This window comes from Lolium rigidum, chromosome 3 (assembly GCF_022539505.1).
Source record: "Lolium rigidum isolate FL_2022 chromosome 3, APGP_CSIRO_Lrig_0.1, whole genome shotgun sequence".
In the NCBI taxonomy this organism is placed as follows: domain Eukaryota; kingdom Viridiplantae; phylum Streptophyta; class Magnoliopsida; order Poales; family Poaceae; genus Lolium; species Lolium rigidum.
This window is the reverse complement of record NC_061510.1, coordinates 340,356,129-340,378,851: the sequence shown is the minus strand read 5'-3', so window position 1 is coordinate 340,378,851 and position 22,723 is coordinate 340,356,129. Positions and strand designations below refer to the sequence as shown.

General features: G+C 47.6%; 2 protein-coding genes across 2 annotated transcripts; both read left to right on the top strand.

The window, feature by feature from the left end:
- The first annotated feature begins 1,194 nt into the window (after nt 1–1,194).
- LOC124700150 lies at nt 1,195–4,720 on the top strand. The gene is made up of 2 exons (XM_047232319.1): nt 1,195–1,615; nt 3,854–4,720. Exons 1-2 carry the CDS (start codon nt 1,302–1,304, stop codon nt 4,332–4,334), a joined length of 795 nt encoding a protein of 264 aa, XP_047088275.1. The 5' UTR covers nt 1,195–1,301; the 3' UTR covers nt 4,335–4,720.
- Nucleotides 4,721–5,223: 503 nt separating this feature from the next.
- LOC124697137 (nucleobase-ascorbate transporter LPE1) lies at nt 5,224–13,888 on the top strand. Its single transcript, XM_047229770.1, has 13 exons — nt 5,224–5,466; nt 10,881–11,049; nt 11,146–11,243; nt 11,330–11,506; nt 11,619–11,855; nt 11,962–12,146; nt 12,229–12,325; nt 12,702–12,788; nt 12,880–12,938; nt 13,047–13,138; nt 13,234–13,311; nt 13,409–13,569; nt 13,670–13,888. The coding sequence occupies exons 1-13, from the start codon at nt 5,224–5,226 to the stop codon at nt 13,886–13,888; spliced, it is 1,902 nt and encodes a 633-aa protein (XP_047085726.1).
- Nucleotides 13,889–22,723: the final 8,835 nt, after the last annotated feature.

Here is a 22,723-nt window from a genome sequence, read left to right as displayed (position 1 = left end):
ACGAGCAACGCATGAACAACGTGGCTTGTGCTGCCTAGATCGCAAGATGCGATCTAGGCAAGCATGTCGCTTACCCGATAGAAACCCTCGAGATGAAGGAGTTGGCGATGCGCCGAGATTGGTTTGTTTTTGGGGTTGAACGTGAGTTGTTGTTTATTCCATAAACCCTAGGTACATATTTATAGTCCAGGGGACTTTCTAATGAGGGCGTGCACTAAACCGTGCACGACTAAGATTCTATCTCTAAACTAAAATAGATCTAATATGTTACAGATACACGGGCAATTAAGCCCAACAGGCCGATTCATATAATTCTCCACGTATATTTCCTTAAGCCCGTCTTGACTGCGGCCCACCTCTGACTCGGTCAAATCTCGGTGATAACAACGGGTTACCAAAGGACATTTTTGCCTCGGGAAAGAAATCTGACTTATACATGAATATGCACTTAGGTAGGCTTCCTAAGCTTGTGCTAAGACAACAAAAAGAGTATCGTGGTGGTGGAATGTCGGGTCGGCGGCAGCCGAGACTGGGGCACGTGATCCACCCTGGGAATCTGGGGATGGAAGATGGGAGACACCTCCAAGGTGGTAGAGGCTCTAGCGAGGGATGATGCTCCGGCCAGTCCATCGCATCGGATGACCTCTATGGTGGGTGCTATAGGGTAGGCAAGCATAGTGGTGGCTACTGATGATGGAGGAAGAGGTAGTGCCTAAGGAAACGATGGTGACGTTGTGATGAATTCTTGGAAAGATGGATGCTGCTATGAAATGGAGAATGGAGGAGGTTATGAATGTTCATCTGTTCAAGGATGATGTTAGTTCTGATGCGCTTGATTTCTATCTTTCGTATCTGTATTTGTTGGTTCTAGCTCAAGATACGCAGGTTAACATTGAACTTCTTATTGGTTGAGAGAAAGAGGCTTTAAGCTCCCTTAAATTTTGTATACGTGTTTTCTTTCCTTTAATCATAAAACCTTGAAATTGTTCAACACATATATCCTCAAGAAAATCTTCCTTCACAAGACTACAAATTATATATCAAATTGAAATACTGACCAGCCGTCCATAATGCATTGCAAGAGCAAGAATCAACCAAACAGTTTCCATTATTGCAATATGAGAAAATATTTCAAAGTGGGAGTAACCAATAAGCTTGCTCTTACGCGAAACCACGTCATAGGCGTCAGCGTGCCCCACTTTAGTTTTCCTCTCTAGCCTTTCTTCTCTCTCGCCGCACGCCGTCGCCGCGTTTCACAGATACTACAACCAAGTGCTGCTGGCTTTCACCGGGCGGCAGCAATGGCTAGGACGAAGAAGGGATGGGCGCGCGGGTTGGTGGCGTTCGCGGCTGTCGCAGTAGCGGTGTCGGCGGGCCGAAAGTACGGGTGGGACGGGGAGGCGGCGGTGGCGGCTTTCCGGCGAGGGAGGAGCGCGCTGGGGCCCTGGGCGGCGCCCTCCTACGTCCTGGCCCACGCGCTCACCCTCGCGCTCTGCCCTCCCTACGCCATCTTCTTCGAGGGCGCCGCCGCCCTGGTCTTCGGCTTCCTCCCCGGCGTCGCCTGCGTCTTCTCCGCCAAGATCCTGGGCGCCTCCCTTTCCTTCTGGATCGGCAGGTCGGGGCACCCCTCCCTCCCTCATTTCTCTTTTTTTTTCCTGCCTTCTGTCGTCTTGGTTAAATTGATCTCGGCTGCGCATGGGGCTCGAGATCTATAGTGCTACTCCGTGCGTGCTATCTTAAAACTTTAGTTAAGGTGCATCTTTGACACCGATTCACATGGTCATGCAAATACGGTAAGGTTGGTTCACATAGGTACATGATGGTGTTAGTTAGATATATCTACCGTAATCTGGTGGTTTATTAGTTGATTGGCATGTTTAAGTTATATTCGACCAAAATTACACATTCACTCAGAAATCTTATTTTTTTTTCGGTGTGCTTGCATATGTATCAGAAGTTGGGAGGTACTCATATCTCAGAGGCTGCTCCACAATCATACACCAGCAATGGGTGTCCATAACAGGGTAGTGGTAATGGAAGTAGTTGGGCTTACCCAAAATAGGACAATTTGATGCATGTTGACTGTGCGAAAACAATTGTAACATTCTTTGATTGACTGTATTAGAACAGTCGAGCTTCAAGCAACGTTGTAGACCTGATAATTTGTTTCATCACGTGAGAGTCTCAGTAAAGAGTTGAGCAGGGTTTTCCTTTAATAGCTCAACATACACAGACCATTGTGCTTTCCAAGATTTTACTTATATTCTTTATTCAGTTAATATTTCAGATTTTTTAACGCAAATGCTGAAATTGGTAATGCTAGTAAAATATGATATAAAGGTGGAGATGAACCAATTTCTCTGAAACCGTCGGCAAGAAGCATATCTGTATCGTATAAAGAAACTATATTTGATTTTAGGTGCCGCGTGTGTAGAATTATGGAGGTTAAAAGTTCATCTAAGCTTAGCAACATGTTTTATTGATTAATCATGGTCTAGGTTACTAAAGCTCGGATTTTCAGATGGTTGGTCATGCAACGCTGTTGTAGCATTGAAGCCATTTTGGTTCCATGTTGGTTAGGGGTGCAGTGCCAATATAGGAAGAGACTCATATAGGAATCTGCAACCTCTTCCGCCATATCTGCATTCCCCATCCATTAATTCCCAGGAAAGAAAAAGAAAAAAGATTGGGTTGTTTCATGGATAATTATGCCCCCAAACCATTTGCTACCTATGCAGCGATACTCCTTGGTACACATCGTGACATAGGCAGAGCAAACTAACTGGCTTAAACAGGCGAGACGCAGTGCATAATAAACTTAACAATCTTATACATAGGTCCTTCAGTTCTTAGAGGAGAATCATCAACAACTGAGTTGCGTCTTTTTTTATATATATTTGTATATCTTGTGCCAATGAACAGTGTTATAAAAGATGCTACAGGAGTCAAGATTAGATGGCTTCCTTTGCTGGCTAGGTGGGATGCTGGCACTGCCTAGGCATGTGCCTTTTAGAACAGTAAAAAATGTGTTGTGTATTGGTTGCTATAGTGGTTATCTCCATCACTTCAATTCCTGGGCAACAAATTCAATAATGCTCTCAAGTTTGAAAAATACTGAAACAATTTTTTGGTTTATTCATATGTTGTTCATGAAGTTAGATAGGTTGTGTGAAGTTTCATGTAACAACTGGTGTAACCAAACATCCGAACTGATGAAGAAGGCTGGGTAATCCACATATATTTCAACCCCCTGGACAGAAAGAGGGTTTAAATTGCGAAAGCCAAGACTTGAACCCCAGACTGATATGAAGCGAAAAGTCCGAACTGATGGAAAGGCTAGGCCATCCACATAAAGTTCAACATGCTGCATGGTACTACATATGAACAGTAAATTAGATCAAACTTCATGACGTGCATGCAGCATTAGGTTAATTAACTTGTACACGTTGTAATGAATTCAGTCTGGGATTGTCCTTCTGTCTTTATAAGAGATGAAATTTATCTAAAGATGCCACAATAGTGTTTATCCTTTATGGTACCCTGGTGAAGTCTATTTTTGTTTACTTTAGAGAAATGTAGTGGTAATTGCCCTCTATGGTTATGTTAAGCTGTTTAAACTGTCACATTGATGTCCTGAAACACATGCTTTTCTTATCAACTTCTATAGCCAGTGCTACATGTTGTAATCATTTGCTAAATATGTCATCAGTGGACCTTTGAGAGTTTTTCTCCTTCCCACAATCTTTGAGAGTTTTTGTCCTTACTACAATTTCTTCTGTACAAACTAGTGATTCATGACCTGTAATTCGGTTCTGGTCCTCTTTTCTAATGTTCATTTTCTAAATTTTCTCAGGGCAATTTTCAAATACTTCACTTCAGCAATGGAATGGTTACAGAGAAATAGGTACTTCCATGTCGTTGTTAAAGGGGTTGAGAAGGATGGCTGGAAATTTGTGTTACTTGCTAGATTTTCTCCTCTGCCTTCATACATTATCAATTACGTTCTATCTGCCACCGATGTTGGATTTTTTAGGGATTTTCTCCTTCCTACAATTGTTGGCTGCTTACCAATGATCCTACAGAATGTTTCCATTGTAAGTCTTGCTGGTGCAGCAGTGGCCTCTACTACAGGATCTAAGAAGTCTATCTACTCTTACTTGTTCCCAATACTTGGCATTGTGTCCAGCGTTCTCATTTCTTGGAGGATTAAGCAATACTCTTCTGTCCTTGCTATTCCCGAAGAGCTTGAAAACCCACTCACTGATGGGGATGCCAAGCTGACTCCAGCGCGATCTGAAAGTACCTCTTCCGGGGAAACTAGGAAAAGAAGGTGACTGTTCAAGCTGTTATAGCCAGATGCAACTCAAGGCTTCCACGTTGCTTGTTGGCTACAGTAAACTGTATGCCGGGGCAGTTAGCTAACCACCTGTTTCTGCCTTTGAGCTTCTGTTTTCCTGGCAACTATTGTAAGGTAAGATTTGATGGAAGCTCAGATGTTGTAAACCTAGATGGTTTGGGGTGGTTCGGGGGTTGTCTTGTTGAAGTGTATCATAGGTCTTCTTTGGATCAGAACCGTGTTTGATGCTTGAGTAGAACAGATGTTGTGTCATTCTATATAAGCAGTTACTTGCATTCTTTGCTTTGACAACAATCGAAAGCAAATTCTGCTGTGAATCCAAGAGAATTTTATACAAGTTACACAGATTTGGCTTTGGTTGCACTCCTTTCTCATCGCATTATTTAAATTGATGATTTGGGGAAATTCAATTCGGCTCCTAGGTGAATATGCTTTCTATACCAAAAAATCATATTTCGATGTGTTGAAATTTTTTTGCTCGTAAGTTCAGCTAAAAACCAATATTTTTTATGGTCTATGTAAAAGAGAAAACTTATCTTCTGAAAAGTCTGAATTTTATCTTTTTTACATATGCGACAAGTCGATTTTTCATGAAACGACTTTGTGAAGCGCAACACATGAAGATGTATGTGTGAATTTCTTGTTCCAATTTTTTGAAATTTTAAAATATGTGTAAGATCATTTCTCAAATTAAAGGGAGCCTCATGTGCCAAAACACCACTCTCCATCTTTTGCTCCTCCATCTGTGTGTCTCAGAGTTCGAGAGATGAAGCTCCTCACCGTTTTGTGTTCCTTCGTTGTCCTCCTTGGCCTTACTCCAGCAAACCAATCAGATAGTCCACCTCGTCAAGATGTGTGTGTGCCCTATGGCACCTCAGATTGAAATTAAGCTGTTCATGAATGGTATCCCATGCAAGCATCCTAGCACCATACTGGCATCTGATTTCGAGACATTGCTTCTCAACCTTGTCGGGGACTTAAACAACATGGTCCGCTCATCGGCGAACATCGTCACTACTGCTGAGTTCCCTGGCCTGAACACCCTTGGCATGATGTCAATAGCACGGAGCGATATTGGGCAGTGCTTCCCCACTCTCACCGGGCGTCGGGTAAGCTGTTTCAGAAGACTATGTGTGAGGGGATACGTGCATCTTTCCCCAGGGTTTGTTTTGATGACGACATCACATCCTATCTATTGATACACCTGTTGTATTTACAACTATATAAATACAATGACCAATTATTTGATCCCGTGTTAAACAACTTAACTATCATGTCTTGGATCTATTCCTCACGTACATGAGAATATGATGATGCATAAATCAGATGTGTTTGTTACTCTTAAAAATGATGGAGCTAGCAAGGATAAGAGGGACAAGCATTGGAGTATGATCGTACATAGAGGTGGAAGCAGGCATGTGAGGTTTAAATAGGACACCACGAGTGAAGTTTTGAGAACTTTGAAATCGCCATAATGATGTTTGAAGATTTGGACGAAATATTCAAGATTATATTTCATAATTTCGTCCAAAGTGTGATATAATGTTGCGTCACCTTTATTTTGTATTTTTGGTCCAGTCCCATGTCAAATTCACAACATCCATTTTTTTGAGTCCGTATTGAAGGAGAAAATGCCATCTAGAGGTCGGTTCGGTCACCATACCTATGGCTGGCCAAAACCCTCACATTTTTATCCTTGAATACCCCGTCACTTTTAGACACGGATGTTTTTAGACTAAAAGTTAGCCAATTGATGCAACTCTCGTGTACTTCTTTTGAAGCCAACACCTAAAATAAGACCGACTATTCGGAATCCCCTTTTTCAATAAACATTTCATCTTCATCTGCAATATCTTGATTGCATTATTATTTCTTACTTGCTCTCGATTTTAGGTAGGAATTAAGACCCTCGCTGGTTAGGCTGATGGTGCACCTACAAGATCAGTAACTACCGAAGATTGTCCTAGTGATTGCATTGGCGCACGTACTTTGCACATGTAGTCGTATCGTCAAGCACAAACTCCACCAACAAATCGAATTATCATCATCTTATCAAAAGATCAGACACCTTTACCCCATCAAGTGGTATCAAGATTTACAGTTGTTGCTAATGTAGATTGCTTTCGCCATCATACCCATAAACCACAAAAATAACCTAAAATACAAAATTAGGGTTTTAGATCATATCATCCCATAAACCACCCCGAGCCTTTGCATTGTCTTTCAGTTTTGCATCGTTGAATTTGTGTCTGCATCTTCGTGTCAAGTTGTTGGCCTTAGCATCTAGTTCTGTTAGAGTTTCGAGTTCTAGCCATATTAGTCATGTCGCCACCGCTGCACGCTCGCACCATATACTTCTGCCACCGCCGCATGTAACCACCATATACTTGCGCCACCGAATCGCTCGGGCTAGTAGGTCAACCCATCGGAATTTTCCCTTACATTTAGCCACACATCGAACATATTACCTTTTATTTATCTCTTCTATACTTTCCTTTTTTAAGTGTTTCATTGGTGCAGGAAAATACATAACCACATTTTTTCTCCTTCAGTTGCAATTTTTTATTCTATTTCTATCATTATTCCATGAAATTTTCCTTTTGCCACAATATTGTAGTTGGGAATTTCACAGATGATCTTCTTGATTTATTATCTTTTTTAGTTTACCCATTTCTACAACAAGTGATACGCCGATAATGTTTCTCTGCCATTTGACGTTTTAATGTAATATTTCTATGGTTATTTACCAATTGCTAATGCATTTATGAGCACTAACATAATAATAGTTTCACACGTGGGGATCATTCGGGCAACAGGGTGAGGGAGCCTCCAGCCCGTACCTATTTTCGGGGCTCCTATATATATTTACAAGTTTATGTGGGCAATGCGATGAAATGATTGTGAGATGTGTAAAATCTTCTTGCTTTCTAACTTGAAAATTCGCGATATTACAAAATAGGTTTAATGATCGAAAAAATCATACTACCTCCATTTCAAAAATAAGGTTGGTTCTCATATGACATCTATAGATTATAATAGTTGGTAGTAGTTTTTTCTAAATGTTTGGTCAAACTTCAACTTAAAAAAAATGTAAGCCTTATTCATTTGAACGGAGGGAGTATGCAAAATAAGTTTTTGTGTAGCCAGATAACAATAGTGCATATAAATGAAATGAAATGTTCGCCTCGTGCATAAACAAATGTTCCTATATCCCTAATTCTGAGTCAAGAGATTGTTATAGAATTTTTCAATTTGAGTAAGAATCCCGTTGAAAAAATGGAATTCGATTTTCAGGTGAATTTTGGAATAATAAAAGAGGAAACTGAATATTCATACGTTTGAAAAGATTTTGCCTCTAGGTAGAGCCTAGAGTTACCACATTGAGAAACAAAGCGACAAGAGACCCATTACCATCGTCTACGTACCTACCTAAGAGCATCTCCAGCCGCGTCCCCCAAACCGTCCCCCAAACCGCGCCGGATCGAGCGTTTGGGGGACGTGTTTCGTTCGTGCCGCGTTTGGGGGACGTCGCTCCCCAGCCGCGTCCCCCAAACGCCGCCCCCAAACATTTAAAGTATTTTTTTTAGCTAGAAAGAAACTATTTAATAATATTCAAATCGGTTGAACATAAACAAATTATATATAAAACTTCGAAAAAATATAATTAAATACATATAAACTATCTACTTCTTCTTCTTCGCTGATGGCCCCGCCTCGTCGTCGTCATCGCGGTGGCGCTTCCTGCTCGTCACCTCTTCCGAAGAGGCGGTGTCGGCGCTCGACGCGTCGTCGTCGCCGGTGCTCGTCGGCTGCGCCTTGGCCTTCGCCTTCGCCTTGGCCTTGGCCTTGGCCTTGGCCTTGGCGGCCTTGGCCTTGGCGGCCTTCGCCTTGGAAGCCTTCGCCTTGGCCGCCTTCGCCTTCGCACGGGCCACCGCCGCCGCCGCGGCCTCGCTCTCTTCTTCCTCCTCCTCCCGGCCCAGCCATTCCTCCTCGCCGTCAACCGGCGGCGGGGAATCGTCGCCGCTGCTCGGCGTCCCGGCTCTCTCCCACCAATGGCGCCAGCCGGCAGGCTTTCCCTCGCCGGAGGTGTCGGACGGGAGCTGGGAGATGTAGCTCATCGTCGCCGGAGGTGTCGGATGAAGGCTTGGATGAATGGTGGCGTGCGTACGGCGTACGTACGGGTCTTATTGAGCGCGGATGAACGGCGGCGCAGAAGTCGAAGAGAGCAGCGGTTGCTCTTCCGAGGAGTCGGCGCTCCATTCCGGCGGGGTTGGCGCGTCGTCGACGCGCTTGCCAATGCGACGGTTCCGCTTCCTGTCAACTGCACCGTCGCTACGTATGTGGCGGTTGAGCGTCCGAGCCGCTGACGGGTCGGCCCCGCGCCTCCTCGCCTCTCATTTCGTTGTGTCCGGCGTGCCCGGTGCGTCCCCTGTGGGCTTTGGGGGACGCGGCTGGAACGCTTTTTTTGTCCGGCGCGCCCCAAATCCCTTTGGGGGACGGTTTAGGGGACGCGACTGGAGATGCTCTAATCCATGCCATTTTGCCCCTGTCCTGCTGCTGCGGCTTGGCCTCCACATAACACATTCTCTGGTCGCTGCAACCCCAGAACCACCATTCCAACTACACAACTCCACAGCGCTACCTACACCAATCAACAAGCGACCGGCTACTAAAATACGCACTTCCAAACGAGGGAAAACTGACGGTGACATCGCACATGAACAGGCCGAAGTCCGGAACGAAGTTTGGATCTGATGCTGCATCAGCCATATCAGCCCGAAGCTAGTTCGCCAACCCCATCTAACGTGGGAAAAGGGCTAGTGTGGAAGCTAAGCTGAAGCCGAACCCATACCGTGCGCTCGTCTTCCTACCTAAAAGCTCTCTCAGGGCACAACTACTGACCCAGAGTCCTTCCTTTATCTCTCTCTCAACCGCGCACATCCCCATGTGGTTAACGGATTTGATCAAGCGAGGTTCGAGATCATGTTAAAAACGGTAAAAGTGTTGAGAAAACAAAAATATATGATGGAAGTGGATTCTACCATAGTACCTATCCTAGCTACTGGTAGTTCATTTCATATTAATCGCGAGCCGTTAGATACTAGGCGTGGCTCAGTTTGATGTTGCTCTAGTTTCTACTCACAAGCCGGTCTTGACGCCACGTAGGACACCGACAGGCGGGCCGACCTGTCATAGAGACAACGGCGTGTCAACCAAAAATAAAGATTAAAGACCTCGCCGTTTGCTAGGCGGCGGCAGGCGACACATCTTGTTGTCGTTGCGTCTTCCTCCAAGCAGCAACGGCAGGCGACACATCTCGTTGTCGTTGCGTCTTCCCCCATGCAGCGACGTAAATGCACAACTTCCTTCTTGCCTGCCTCGGTTGTAAATAGACGTGGCGACGCATGCTGTCGCCCCAGAACCACCCAACATCCTCCTGGACGCACGCCATCACCCATAGCTTCCATCGTCTAGAACACATCGAGTTCAATGCTGCAAAAAAGGATTCGCCCCCGCCGACAAGACGTGGGCCTTGTAGCGCATAGAGTGCCCCCACCCCCGATACGAGGCTTCCGAGGGTTTGGCAGGTCAGCGTTGGCGGGATCTTGACTCCGTCGGCGCCGCAACAGGGGATGTCACGGCGGACGGACGAGGTGAGCGCTCACCGTTCCACCCCCATGGAGGAGGTGAGAAATGGCTGACTTTGTGTGGCCCACCACCACGAGCAGTGGAATGAATTCTCCATGGCGCCTCGCAACACGAACCAAGAGGGGCACGTGCGGTGGTGGTGGTGGGGGGGGGGGGTGGTGCACCCTGGAGGCTGTCATATGGAGCACATTGCCAACAGGGGCAAGCATCGCTCTGCCGCCCCCACCATGAAGGAGGAGGTGCGACAAGGTGGCGCCGAGGAGAACGATGCGGTGAACGAGGAGCTTTTAGTTTTAATTTCATTTAAATTTAGTTGAATTTCGTTCATCTTTGCAAGATATAATGAAATAAAATTTTAAGTTCACTTGAAATTTATCTAAACCTTTTGAGGAACCCGACTGGACATAGACACTCCCAAAGAGGGCCATTCCATCCGGTGCCTCCCAAAGGCCCGGCTCGGCATTGCCGCCGCACACCCTTTGGATACTACGACTAGAGATGCTCTAAGAATCAACTCGGAAAAGGTTTCAATGCTTCAAATATTCTACTAGCACAAAAATTGTTTGAATCAAAGAGAGGCCGCTGTGAACCACCATCCAGTTCAGACCGGACACAAGAATGGAGTAACTGGTGAATTTTTATACAGTATATACAGCAGAAAAAAACAAAAACAAACAACAAAAGAGGTGGCTCATCGACTGACAGAGACGCCGTCGTAAAGCGCACCTGGGTTAGCAGCACCTGACGCGCGAGGTAGAAACCGACGCCGCAGCGGCATGATGAAACGCACGGACGGGCGGACGAAGAAGCGGGAGAGACCGGCAGGCAAGCAGCTACATAAAGGAAGGCGCGCCTGCGTTTCTTCTTCCCACAGCCGCTTCAGTACCGCGAACTGAACCCCAACGCCCGATCCTTTCGTCTTCCTCCGTTCGCCGGTGGGCGCGCTCCAGCCATGCCGGTGAAGGCCGAGGACCTGGTGCCGCACCCCTGCCACGAGCAGTTCCGCGGCCTCGACTACTGCATCACCAGCCCGCCGCCATGGAGTGCGTACCACCACCAAGCCTTACCGATCGATGGATGGGTTTGAGTTCTGAAATCTTTTTTCTTTCTAACGTCTCTGCTTCCATTCCATGGCGCAGTCACCACGGTGATCGTGGGGTTCCAGCACTACCTGGTCATGCTCGGCACCACCGTCATCATCGCCACCATCCTCGTCCCGCTCATGGGCGGCGGCCATGTGAGCTCTCTTTCTCCCCTTCGTCCATTTTGTGTCACACTGTCCTCTGCTACTCTTCGTGACGAGCTCGATCGTGTGCATTGCAGGAGGAGAAGGCGGTGGTGATCCAGACCATCCTCTTCCTCTCCGGTATCAACACGCTGCTGCAGGTCCACTTCGGCACGCGGCTCCCCGCCGTGATGGGCGGCTCCTACACCTACATCTACCCCGCCGTGGCCATCATCATCAGCCCGCGGTACCTCATCATCATCGACCCCTTCGAGGTCCGTTTTCTTACAAGCAGCTAGCTACCGTTTCTGCCGCTGTTTCCTCTGCTATTGTCCTTCTCTAAAGCAGTTGTCTGACTGATCGACCGGTGCCGTTTTTCGTCTTCAGAGGTTCGTGTTCACCATGCGGTCGCTCCAGGGCGCGCTCATCATCGCCGGCGTCTTCCAGGCCGTCATCGGCTTCTTCGGCATATGGCGGGTCTTCATACGCTTCCTTAGCCCGCTCGCGGCCGTCCCCTTCGTCACCCTCTCCGCGCTCGGCCTCTTCTACTTCGCCTTCCCCGGGGTCGCCAAGTGCATCGAGATAGGACTCCCCACGCTCGTCCTGCTCATAATATTCGCCGAGGTTTTGCTTCGATGCTTCTTAAATCTTAACTGCAACACATAATATTACTAGTATTTCACATTGACCCAGAATCTTTTCTCACTCACCGAGAACTTCTGTGTTGCAGTACGCCTCCCATTACTTCGCCGCAGGGAGCTTCGTGTTCGGCCGGTGCGCCGTGCTGGTGACGGTGATCATCGTGTGGATCTTCGCCGAGATACTCACGGCGGCTGGCGCCTACAACGAGAGGAACCCGGTGACGCAGTTCGCCTGCCGCACCGACAGCTCCGGCCTCATCCACGCCGCGCCCTGGTACAGGCTCAAACTCTCTCTGACGTGGTCATCTTCTTGCTCGATCTCGAGAGGCTCAGCTTCTTGCTTCTGCCATGAGCAGGGTCAGGTTCCCTTACCCGTTCCAGTGGGGATACCCCATCTTCTGCGCGCAAGACTGCTTCGCCATGATGGCCGCTTCATTCGCGTCACTCATCGAGGTACTGCACTTCATGTCATCTATTCATCATGCAGATAAGAAAATGTGATCATCAGAGAGACAAAAGGCAATAACTGAAAAACTCATGTTCAGAATTCAGATACTGTTTCTGTCTCTTGCTGATGTGCATCCCACATCTGGAACGCTAGCATAAGCACAAACAGGAGAAACAAAGTTTTATCGTAAGAAAAATATGTCCGTGTAAAGACGATGGTTTAACCACAAAAACGTATATTGGCAGTGTTTTGGCTTTTCGGATAACATCTTACTAAAATAAAGCTCAACAATTAACATGTAATGCCTACATCGGTCAGTCGTGAATCGGCAAAACAATCGGTACCCTAACTACGTATTCTGATGAACACTTCCACTTTCAGTCTACCGGTACCCTGATTGCGGTATCAAGATACGCAGGCGCGACATGGGTTCCGCCTTCAGTTTTCGCTCGTGGAATCGGCTGGCAGGTGCTTGAATAACACAGCTAAAAGCTTAATTCTTCTCATGAATATTTTTCTCCGACTTCCACTCACTGCAATGCAACTTCAAAACCTTCAGGGCATATCTATCATACTGGATGGGATGTGCGGTACATTGACAGGCACAGCAGCTTCAGTGTAATGAGCTCTACATCTACTTTGGCACTCTTAGTCTGCTAAGAGCCACTGCTCAGAACTTGCCTACATGAGAAGTTAGCAACTAATTGTCCTTGTTTGATACTACAGTGAGAACTGTGGTCTACTGGCCTTGACACGAGTTGGAAGCAGACGAGTTATAAAGATTTCAGCCTTGTTCATGATTTTCTTCTCACTGTTTGGTACTGCTCCCGTTCTGTGAATCATTCAGCATTATCAGTGATCACCATTCATAGTTAGGGATTTCAGTTGGCTGACATGGCTTAACAATCAACAGGAAAATTTGGGGCAATCCTCGCATCCATTCCATTGCCAATTTTCTCTGCACTTTACTGTGTTCTGTTTGCTTATTCAGGTGAGCATTATGCACCCATCCATAAGAGTTTCATGGAATCAAATTCTGGAATTGTCATAACATTATTCTGTTGATCTTGTTTTTATCCCTGAAACAGCTGCTGCAGGCCTCTGCTACCTTCAATATTGCAACCTTAACACCCTGAGAACCAAATTCATACTCAGTATCTCTTTGTTCCTGGGGCTGTCCATACCACAGTACTTCCGGGAGTTTGAGACATTCTACGGCTTTGGACCAGCTCACACACGTTCACTCGCGGTATGTATACTCAACCACAGAGTGACAGAACTACTTATAAGTTACATCTTTCACACTGATCATTAGCTGAACCTTCTTATCCTGTTCATTAAAATTTCAGTTCAATGTCATTACCAACGTGATATTCTCCTCGCCCGCAACTGTTGCTGCAATACTCGCCTACCTTCTGGATTGCACACATCTCTACTGGGAACCCCAAGTGAGGAAGGACAGTGGCTACCTGTGGTTGGAGAAATTCAAGTCCTACAGGCATGATGTCAGAAGTGAGGAGTTCTATGCTCTTCCATATGGCATGAGCAGGTACTTCCCCTCGCTCTAGGATATGTGACAATGCGAGGATGAAGCAGTGGGAATTAGAAATTAGGCGGTGATTCAGGGGATTATTTGTATATGCAGTAATATGTAATGTTTTGATTCATAGCTTGTAAGACATTTTGATGAGAAATGTAGCATGTACTTACTGTGAGATTCGAATGAGGATAATGCCATCATCAGCCAATTGGAGCTTCCAATGCTTCTGACACCAGTTTTGCTTTGGTATTGTTTCTGGTCAGAAACAGCAGAAAACAAAAGCCAACTCCATTTTATCTCTGCTTATAAGCAGCAGAATGTAAACAGTCCACGATGAATTAGATTGAGGAAACAGGCTTCGGTTCTTCCCCAGTTAAACTCTGCACCATTCAGTATATTTCCACAATTATATTTGAATATATGGCATGTACAATTCATTTCTAATTTACCATCCTCACCTCAATGCCGCATATTTTTGTATGCAACATGTTTGGAACAAACAAATCTTGTGCGGATGAACATCAAAAAATGAAATGATGCAATTACAACAGGAGTCTACAGAGATTACCATATTCCACCAAACCAATCTGTCAAACCAGTCAGGCAACCTGAAGCCTAATTTATACATAGGGTTTAGCATATTAATTGGTAGATCGAAAATCTACCATTTGGCACATGTTATCATATACTGCTACCATATCTACACTAATATTCTAAGAAAATTTTCCGACTTCGGCACAGTCTGGCGCAGCAGCAGCAGCCTTGGGCATCCAGACCATGCTGTTCTGCCTTGCGGTGAAATTCACTCGGCTGTGATCACCAGGCCACTGCCTACCGGAGTTCCTCATATTCCTTGGCTTCAGCTGGGATGCGGTTCTCATCTCCACCAGACACTGCTTCTCCCCAGAGCCCTCGGGTTTTGCCGCCTGGATCATCCCTTGATCGCTGCTGCTTCTTAAAAAGGCAATGCTCTCAGCAGTCGGATGCGATTGTGCCTTCACCTCCTCCGCTCTCTGTTTTCCCTGAAGGCCCTCTGTTTTTGCCTCCCAGGTGGTCCCTTGGCCACCACCGCTGCTCCTCTGGCCACCACCGCCCACAGCGGCCGGACAGGGCTGAGTCTTCATTCCATCACGACAAGCGGTGCTTGGTGGCATGCCTGCATGCCTGCCTGCTGAGGGTTCATTCCTCCCCTTGTTCTCTGACTTGAAGCCTCGAGTTAGTGAAGCGTCAGCTGCCTTGCTTGACATCCTAGGCAAGGCTGTTTCTGTGCCCTGCTCAATCAATCCCTTATTCCCTTTAATCTCCAAATTTGCGCCTCCAAATGATGATGTGTCTGTAGTCTTGCCAGCCACATTGGTTGTGGCTGTTTCTGTGCTCCGGACATCAAATCCCTTCTTCCCCTTGCGCCTATACATCGGCTTGAGGGGCATTCGGCATGATGTAACGTCTGCATCGGCGTGCTCGCTTGACACGCTGCTCAAGCCAGATGCTGTGCCCTCACTTACTGAGGCCTCCACCTTCTTGCCATCCGGCATATCACTGCCTGGTGCCGTGCTCGCGTGCCTGCCTCCCGACGGTTTTACTTTCCCCTTGTTGTCCGACTTGACGCCTCGCGGCGGTGATGCCTCAGCCGCTTTGCCCGGTATGCTGGCTGCGGCTGTCTCATTGCTCCGGTCACCCGATCGACTCTTCCCCTTGAAATCATGATTAACCACTGGCTGCGGCGATGCCTCCACCGCCTCACCAATGGAGCTAGTCATGGCTGTTTCTGTACTCCGGGCATCCAATCCCTTCTTCCTCCCCTGGTGGCTGTGCCTCGGCCTGGCTGGGCCTCGATATGATGCAATGTCCACCCTGGCCAGCTCGGCTGGCGCACTGTTGGTCCCCGGTGCTGTGCCCTGAAATCCTGAGGCATCCCCCTTTCTCTTCTCCTCCAGCTTGCCGGCGTGAGATGATGCGGCAGCAGGCTTGGCTGGCTCGCCTGGACCAGCAACCATACCCGCGGAGACCTGCGCCTTGAAGCCACCCCCTGGGGGTGCATTGGCCGAGCCGCCGTCCGGCCCCTTGTTGCCACGGGAATCAATCTTCACGGCAGTAACCTCCCCTTGCCGCGGCGGCGGTCGATCCGCCACGACCACCAACCGCTGCACTCCGCGGGCCCTCTCATTATTCCTGAACGAGGGGGCACGCGACGAGGACGAGGCCCTCATCTCCGGCCTAGGCGCCGGCGCCGCCGGCGCAGCAGCCCTAGCCCTCCTCGCCTTCTCCTCCTCCTCCCGCCGCCGCCGCTCCTCGACAAACCTCCTGGCCGCGGCCTCCTCCTCCTCCTGACGCTTCCGCTGCTCCTCCCTGGCCCTCCTGGCGGCGGCCTCCTCCTCCTCCCGCCGCCGCTGCTCCTCCTTCTCCTTGAGGCGCAGCTCCCGGAGGTCCCGGAGGCTGACGTAGTTGGGAGGGACGAGCGGCCTGCCCCGATTCGGCTTCGCGCGCCGCGATGCCGCCGCCGCCGCGTCCATCCCGTCCGGCCGACGGGCGGTGGCCGCAAAGGGGAAGGGGAACGCGCAGCGCTGGAGCGAAGGCTTCTAGAAGAGGATAGAAGAACAACTTTGTGGGAGAAAAATATTCATCACCCAGGACCAGGAGACCCATGTGGACCTGTGTACTTGTATATGCGCTTTGCGTGTCACTGAAACGGAGGGCCCGCTGAATCTCCTGGTCCCACGGGCCTCTATTCAGAAAGTTCAGTCCAACCCCACAGTATCCAGGTTTGGCTCATGGCCTCCTGTTTCACAAACTTTTTCTTACTACCATATGTGTGTCATCACTAAAGATCCTAGCGAAAGCCTTGGCAGTGTAGACCACATACTACCTTCTGTCACGGTTTTATCTAAAGATAGATGTATCTAGATATATTTTTATAGATCTATCTAAGTAAAATTATCTCGATATTTATATTGAAATGGAGAGAGTAGTAGAATATGTATCTAGATGAAGTTGCCATATTTTATATTGAAACAGAGCGAGTAGTAAAAGGAGGAACTTTTCGTCTCATTAGTATCATCTCTGGCATGGCACTCACAACTTCGAACGGATTTGCTCCACTGTCGTCACAACTCAAATCCCCCACCATTTATCATCAAACATGGCTTCAACAAAAAATTTGGACTCTGTCAAATGGGAATCCCTTTTACCATTCTTGAGCATGGAGGTTTCCTCCCAAGATTTTGCAATTGGATTTGTGATTATATTACCAAAAAGGTAATCCTTCTCAAGCGGGATTTGATGGGATGGGGGGGGGGGGAGGGGAGCCACTTCCCGCTCAATATAATGGTTGACGTTCTACAAAAGCTTGTTCTAGATTCTTTCCATGTCAGTAACCTCATCAACCCCATCGCCCCAAATTTTTCCATGTCTGGTCGTACAATATGCTGACGATACTCCGATCCTCGCTTGAGATACTCCCCGTGCAGCTACCCATCTACGCTCCATCCTTGATGACTTCCTGGCGTACTGTGGGATTAAGCATTAATTTTCACAAAACAACTTTTACCCCCATGAACATCTCCGAATCCGATGCGGACTCGATGGCCACCGCCTTAGGCACTTCCATCCCCCGTTTTCCCTAGGTCTGCCCCTCTCCCACCAAAACTTTCTTCCTCGACTTGCATCTATTGTTTTTCTCTTCGTTACTAGATTGATATCGGCAGACTTAAGCCCATAATCCCTCTACTTGTTGGTCAAGATAGGTCGGGCTTCATCTTCGGCAGATGCATCTCGGAAAATTTCGAGTATACTGCTGAGTTGCTCCTACCATTTTCATCAAACTTCACTTCAAGAAAGCTTTCGGCTCTGTCCAATGGGAATCCCTTCTTGCAATTCTCTTGCACCGAGGTTTCCCACAAGGTTCGCTAAATGGATCCGTGGTTATCTTAGCAAGCTGTAAATGACATTCTTCTCAATGGCATTTCGCGGCCATGAATCAACGACAAAAATGGTCTTTTCCATGGGGACCCGCTCTCCCCTTCCTGCTCAATATAGTGGCGATGTTCTCCAAAATCTTATTCTAAGTTCTTTCCATCTCGGTCACTTCACTGGCTCACCTACCCCTTACCCCAAAGCTTTCCTGCCTGGTCCTACAATATGGTTGGCGATAGCCTCATCCTTGCGCGGGCTACTCCCCATACACCTACTCATCTATGCTCTATCCTTGTCGAAACTACGGGGTTAAGCATTTATTTTCACAAAACTAGTTTTATCTCCATGAACGACTGTGACAATCTACTTACCATACCCATCGCCCCAAATCTTTTCATCTCTGGTCCTACAATATGCTGACGATATTCCAATCTTGCTCGAGATACTCCCAGTGCAGCTACCCATCTATGCTCCATCCTTGATGACTTCCCAGTAGATACGGGATTAAGCATTAATTTTCACAGAACAACTTTTACCCCCATGAACGTCTTCGAATCCGACGCGGACTCAATGGCCACCGGCTTAGGCACTTCCATCCCCCGACCCGTTTTCAAAAGGTCTACCTCTCTCTCTCACCTAAACTTTCTTCCTCGACTTTCATCTATTGTTTATTTCTCCATTACCGGATTGATACCGGCAGACTTAAGGCCATAATCCCTCTACTTGTTGGCCAAGATAGGTCAGGCTTCATCTTCGGTAGATGCATCTCGGAAAACTTCGAATATGATGTGGATTTGCTCCATTGTTGACAGAAATAAAAATCCCCTACCATTTTTTATTTATCAAACTTCACTTTAAGAAAGCTTCCGACTCTGTCAAATGGGAACCCCTTCTTCCAACTCTCTTGCACTGAGGTTTCTCGCAAGGTTCAGTAAATGGATTCGTGGTTATCTTAGCAACCGGTAAAACTGACATTCTTTTCAACAGGATTCTGCGGCCATGAATCAAACACAAAAATGGTCTTCGCCACGGGGACCCACTCTCCCTTCCTTCTCAATATAGTGGCCTATGTTCTCCAAAAGCTTATTCTAGGTTCTTTCCATCTCGATCACCTCAGTGGCTCACCTACCCCGTTGCCCCAAATCTTCCATGCCTAGTCCTACAATATGGCTGGGGAGAGTCTGATCCTCACTCGGGCTACTCCTCATACAGCTACCCATCTATACTGGCTCGATCCTTGTCGACAACTACGGGGTTAAGCAATTATTTTCAAAAAACTACTTTTATACCCCATGAACGTCTCCAAATTAATGGGGACTCGATGGCGATCGCCTTAGGCAGTTCCATCTCCCATTTTCCTCAGGTCTACCTATGTCTACTTCTCTCCCACCAAAAACTTCCTTCCTCGGCTTTCCTTCCTACTCTTAGGCTCTTAGCAAGAGCAATGTTCACCCTCTTGGGGTGTAGCGCCTCGCAGGTGGTTGCCTCGACCTTCTCACGGTTGTGTTAGAGCCTCCCTACTTACCTCATGTCCTCCTTCTATTTTCTTGAAAGAAAACACTGAAAAAGTAACGAAAGATAACCGGCTTTCTTTTGGGATCAACAGGAAATTTGTACCCGTGCACAATCACTTGTTGCACGCGATAATGTTTGTACTCCTAAACCACTGGTGGGCTGGGTGTCAAAAACTTACAAATCTAAAATGTATGTCTTCTGCTGAAATTTCTATTATACCACTGTCCCTACCTAAAGTTCATGCACCCTACAAACCTACGTTGAGGTGATTTTCTATTATACCACTGTCCCTACCTCATACACCACTCCTCAAATACCTTATACTTGGATACTGCCTTTCCAGCTATGGGGAATTTTAGGTTTTCTACCTCACCCCCCTATGTTCAGTTCCTAGCTCCGTCCCTGGTTAGAACTACCATAAAATACTAGCGAATATAATACTATACTAAGCTATCAAAAGAGTGGGTGTATCGTGAGTTATCATGCAGTGGCATATCTCTTCTCACTATAATTAATTGTTGGGCCGTGATGAGCCTCCCTAGGGATCAAATTCCCGACCCCCCGAGTTGCCAGCTGTCCCGTTGCGGGATCATATTTGATGTTTTCTTCTTGTTATAGTTGTGTAGTCCATGAATTGGAAGAATAATGGATACTATCCTGTAATCCATGCTATCTAAATAATGGTGTGACACAACAACAAGGATTACGAGTCGCTCGACAAGTCGCGGCTTGTTGGCCTGTCGCAACTTCACAAACGACAACCTGGAGCGACATGACAACTTGAAGTTGTTGATCGACAAGTTGACTTGTCGATGAAAAATCACGACTAAGCTATGTCCAAGAGTCGAGCGACTAATTTTGGCTGGAACAAAAAGGCCTAACCCATAAGCCCTACCTTCAGAAACAGATCGAGCAGCTACTTTGTTATTGGGGCGAGAGAAATAGGAAGAGAGGGAGAGAGAGAGATAGAGAGAGAGGTGACAACAGGACATGAGGAAGATAAGAGCATCACTAGTAGTACCCCTAAACCCTCAAATCCTCAAAAATAACCGCTATTTTACAGTTTTCGACTGAAAAACGACGTAGACTAGAACCCCTTAACCCTCGAACCCTCAAAATTTTTTAAGGGCCGGACCCCTATTCCTCCTCCCAACATGTACATGTGAGGGTTGGAGAGGTCCAACCCCTTCAACCTCTATTCCCCCACACGCGCGCGGGAGGGAAGTTTCAGCCCCACCGGCCGCCCCGCAGCCCGCCCCCGCCGGCCGCCCCGCGCCATGGAGCCGGCCGCCTCCGCCCTCCCGCCCGCCTCCTCTGTCGCCGGCCCCGTCGCCTCCCTCGCCAGCCCCACCGCCTCCCTCGCGGCCCCGCCCGTCGCCCCGCCCGTGCGGTTCGGTGCGGAGGTGGCCGCGGTGGTCGCCGCCACGCACGTCGGCGGCGTTCTGGGCAGCACGTCGTGCAGCCGCAGCCCGCCACCGCCCCGGCCCCGCCCGTCGCTGCCCTGCCTATCGCCCCTAACCCTAAACCTAATCCTAAAACCTGTTACCACATGATAAGGGGATCCCAGCAGATCCTCCTAGGTGTTGCTCGATCTTTCACAGCGAGAACCCGGTTAGATAGATACCTCCAATTACGCCCAGAACGAACCCGCGCCGCTGCCGCCCAACCGCCGGCGTCCCGCATCCCGTTGCCTTGCTGCCTCCTCCGCCGCGCCAAGCTCACCCGCCGCCGCACCTCCTCGCTCAGATGCGCTGCCGGACTTGCCGCCTCCTCTGCCCTCCACCGTTTGGTGGGTCGGGCGCCGCCACCGCCGGCGACGTCAGCGGCCTGGCCGAGGCAGGCGTGGAGAGGGACGGGGTTGGGGTAGATGGATCTCGTCCGGAGCCGCCCGAGGGGAAGCGCCCCGGGAGGGAGAGGCGTGGAGAGGAAGTGGCGTGGGGATCTGGCTCCGGCCAAGTTCTTCATGGCCGTGCTCATCAGATCGATTCTAAAAAATGGGGAGAATTCCACTTCCCAACCTCTGCACCAACCAGGTGATGCACACATCCATTTGGCATGAGTACTAAGATTTTTAATCTTGGTTAAGATTAAAGCATAGTCCCCAAGATAAATTACGTGAGTACCAGGTGTTCCGTTATAAGGGTTGGGTTTGAGGGTTCTAGTATTTGCCCCAGTTTTTCAACCTCTAAAAGTACCAAAAAATGCCTATTCTCAACCCTTAAAATAGTTTGAGGGTTTGAGGGTTTAGGGGTACTACTAGTGATGCTCTCAAGACTGGTTAAACAGAGAGGGGAGGGAGTCAAGCGATGGGGCGCTCAATAGGCGGTCTGGCCGTTGGGTTGTGACTAATGCATTCGATTTAAGGTGCAATGAAGTAGGATTTTAATCCCCTGAATTGGACCGTGGTTGAATGGGGCGTTCAAGAGGCGGTCTGGCCGTTGGGTTGTGACTAATACATTCGAGAGTTTAGAGAGAGGCGTTTCACTGTCTAAAATTGATGTAACCGTGATGGAGAAAGGAGAGGCCCATTGCAGTAATGCACATCTCGTGTATGTGAGGAAGGAGATGACCTGTTGGCTGGGTGGATCGGCCTAGATGGGCCAGCATATTTAGGTCAGCCCACTTGGGTCGGTTTCCAAATTTCATTTTTTTCTGGTTTTTTTTCTTCTAACTTCTGTTTAAGGCTTCAAATGGATTCAAACAGATATCTAAAAATTTGTAAACTCAGTGTTTTAGAACATCAAGGAACATATTTATTGTCCACAGTAAAAATAAAGAAATAATTTTATGCACTTTGGCCTATATGGCCACTTGGGCAATATTTTGCAAGTAGAACTTCCAGGGTTTTGTTTTCTCAAATAAAAATCCATTAAAGATTTAAAAACCTTAAAAATCAATACTTTGATACCATAAGTCTTTGAAAACACCATTTTGGAATTTTTTTTAAATAACTTCAAAAAGTATTAAATCCTTGTGAATTTTCAATCAAGTTCAAATAAATCAAGCATTAAATTTATTTTATTGGAAATTCCAAAATTTAGAAAATTTTGGGATGTGAGAAGGCATTGGTCTCTTGTTCCGCCTTGAATACAATCTAGGCTTCTCTGTGTGTCTTGTTTTAACCTGAATAAATTTGCCTTGGGCCTAACAACTTAGGCCAGTAATTTCCTCTGCGTGTCTTGTTTCAACCTGAATAAATTGGTCATGGGCCTTTAGTCAGCAAATCTGGCCCAAAGAAATCTCGTTGCGTAGCTGACAGGTGGGAAAACTAGTGAATCCAGTAGGACCCATGGCTACATGTGGGCCCGACGGGAATGCAACCTAAGACCCACCAAGCTCTAACATGCGGGCCCCACAAGGTCTGACATACGGGGTCCAAACTCTGATAGGTTGGGCCCACCAAGTTTTGGCATGTGGGACCCACCAGGCTTTGACA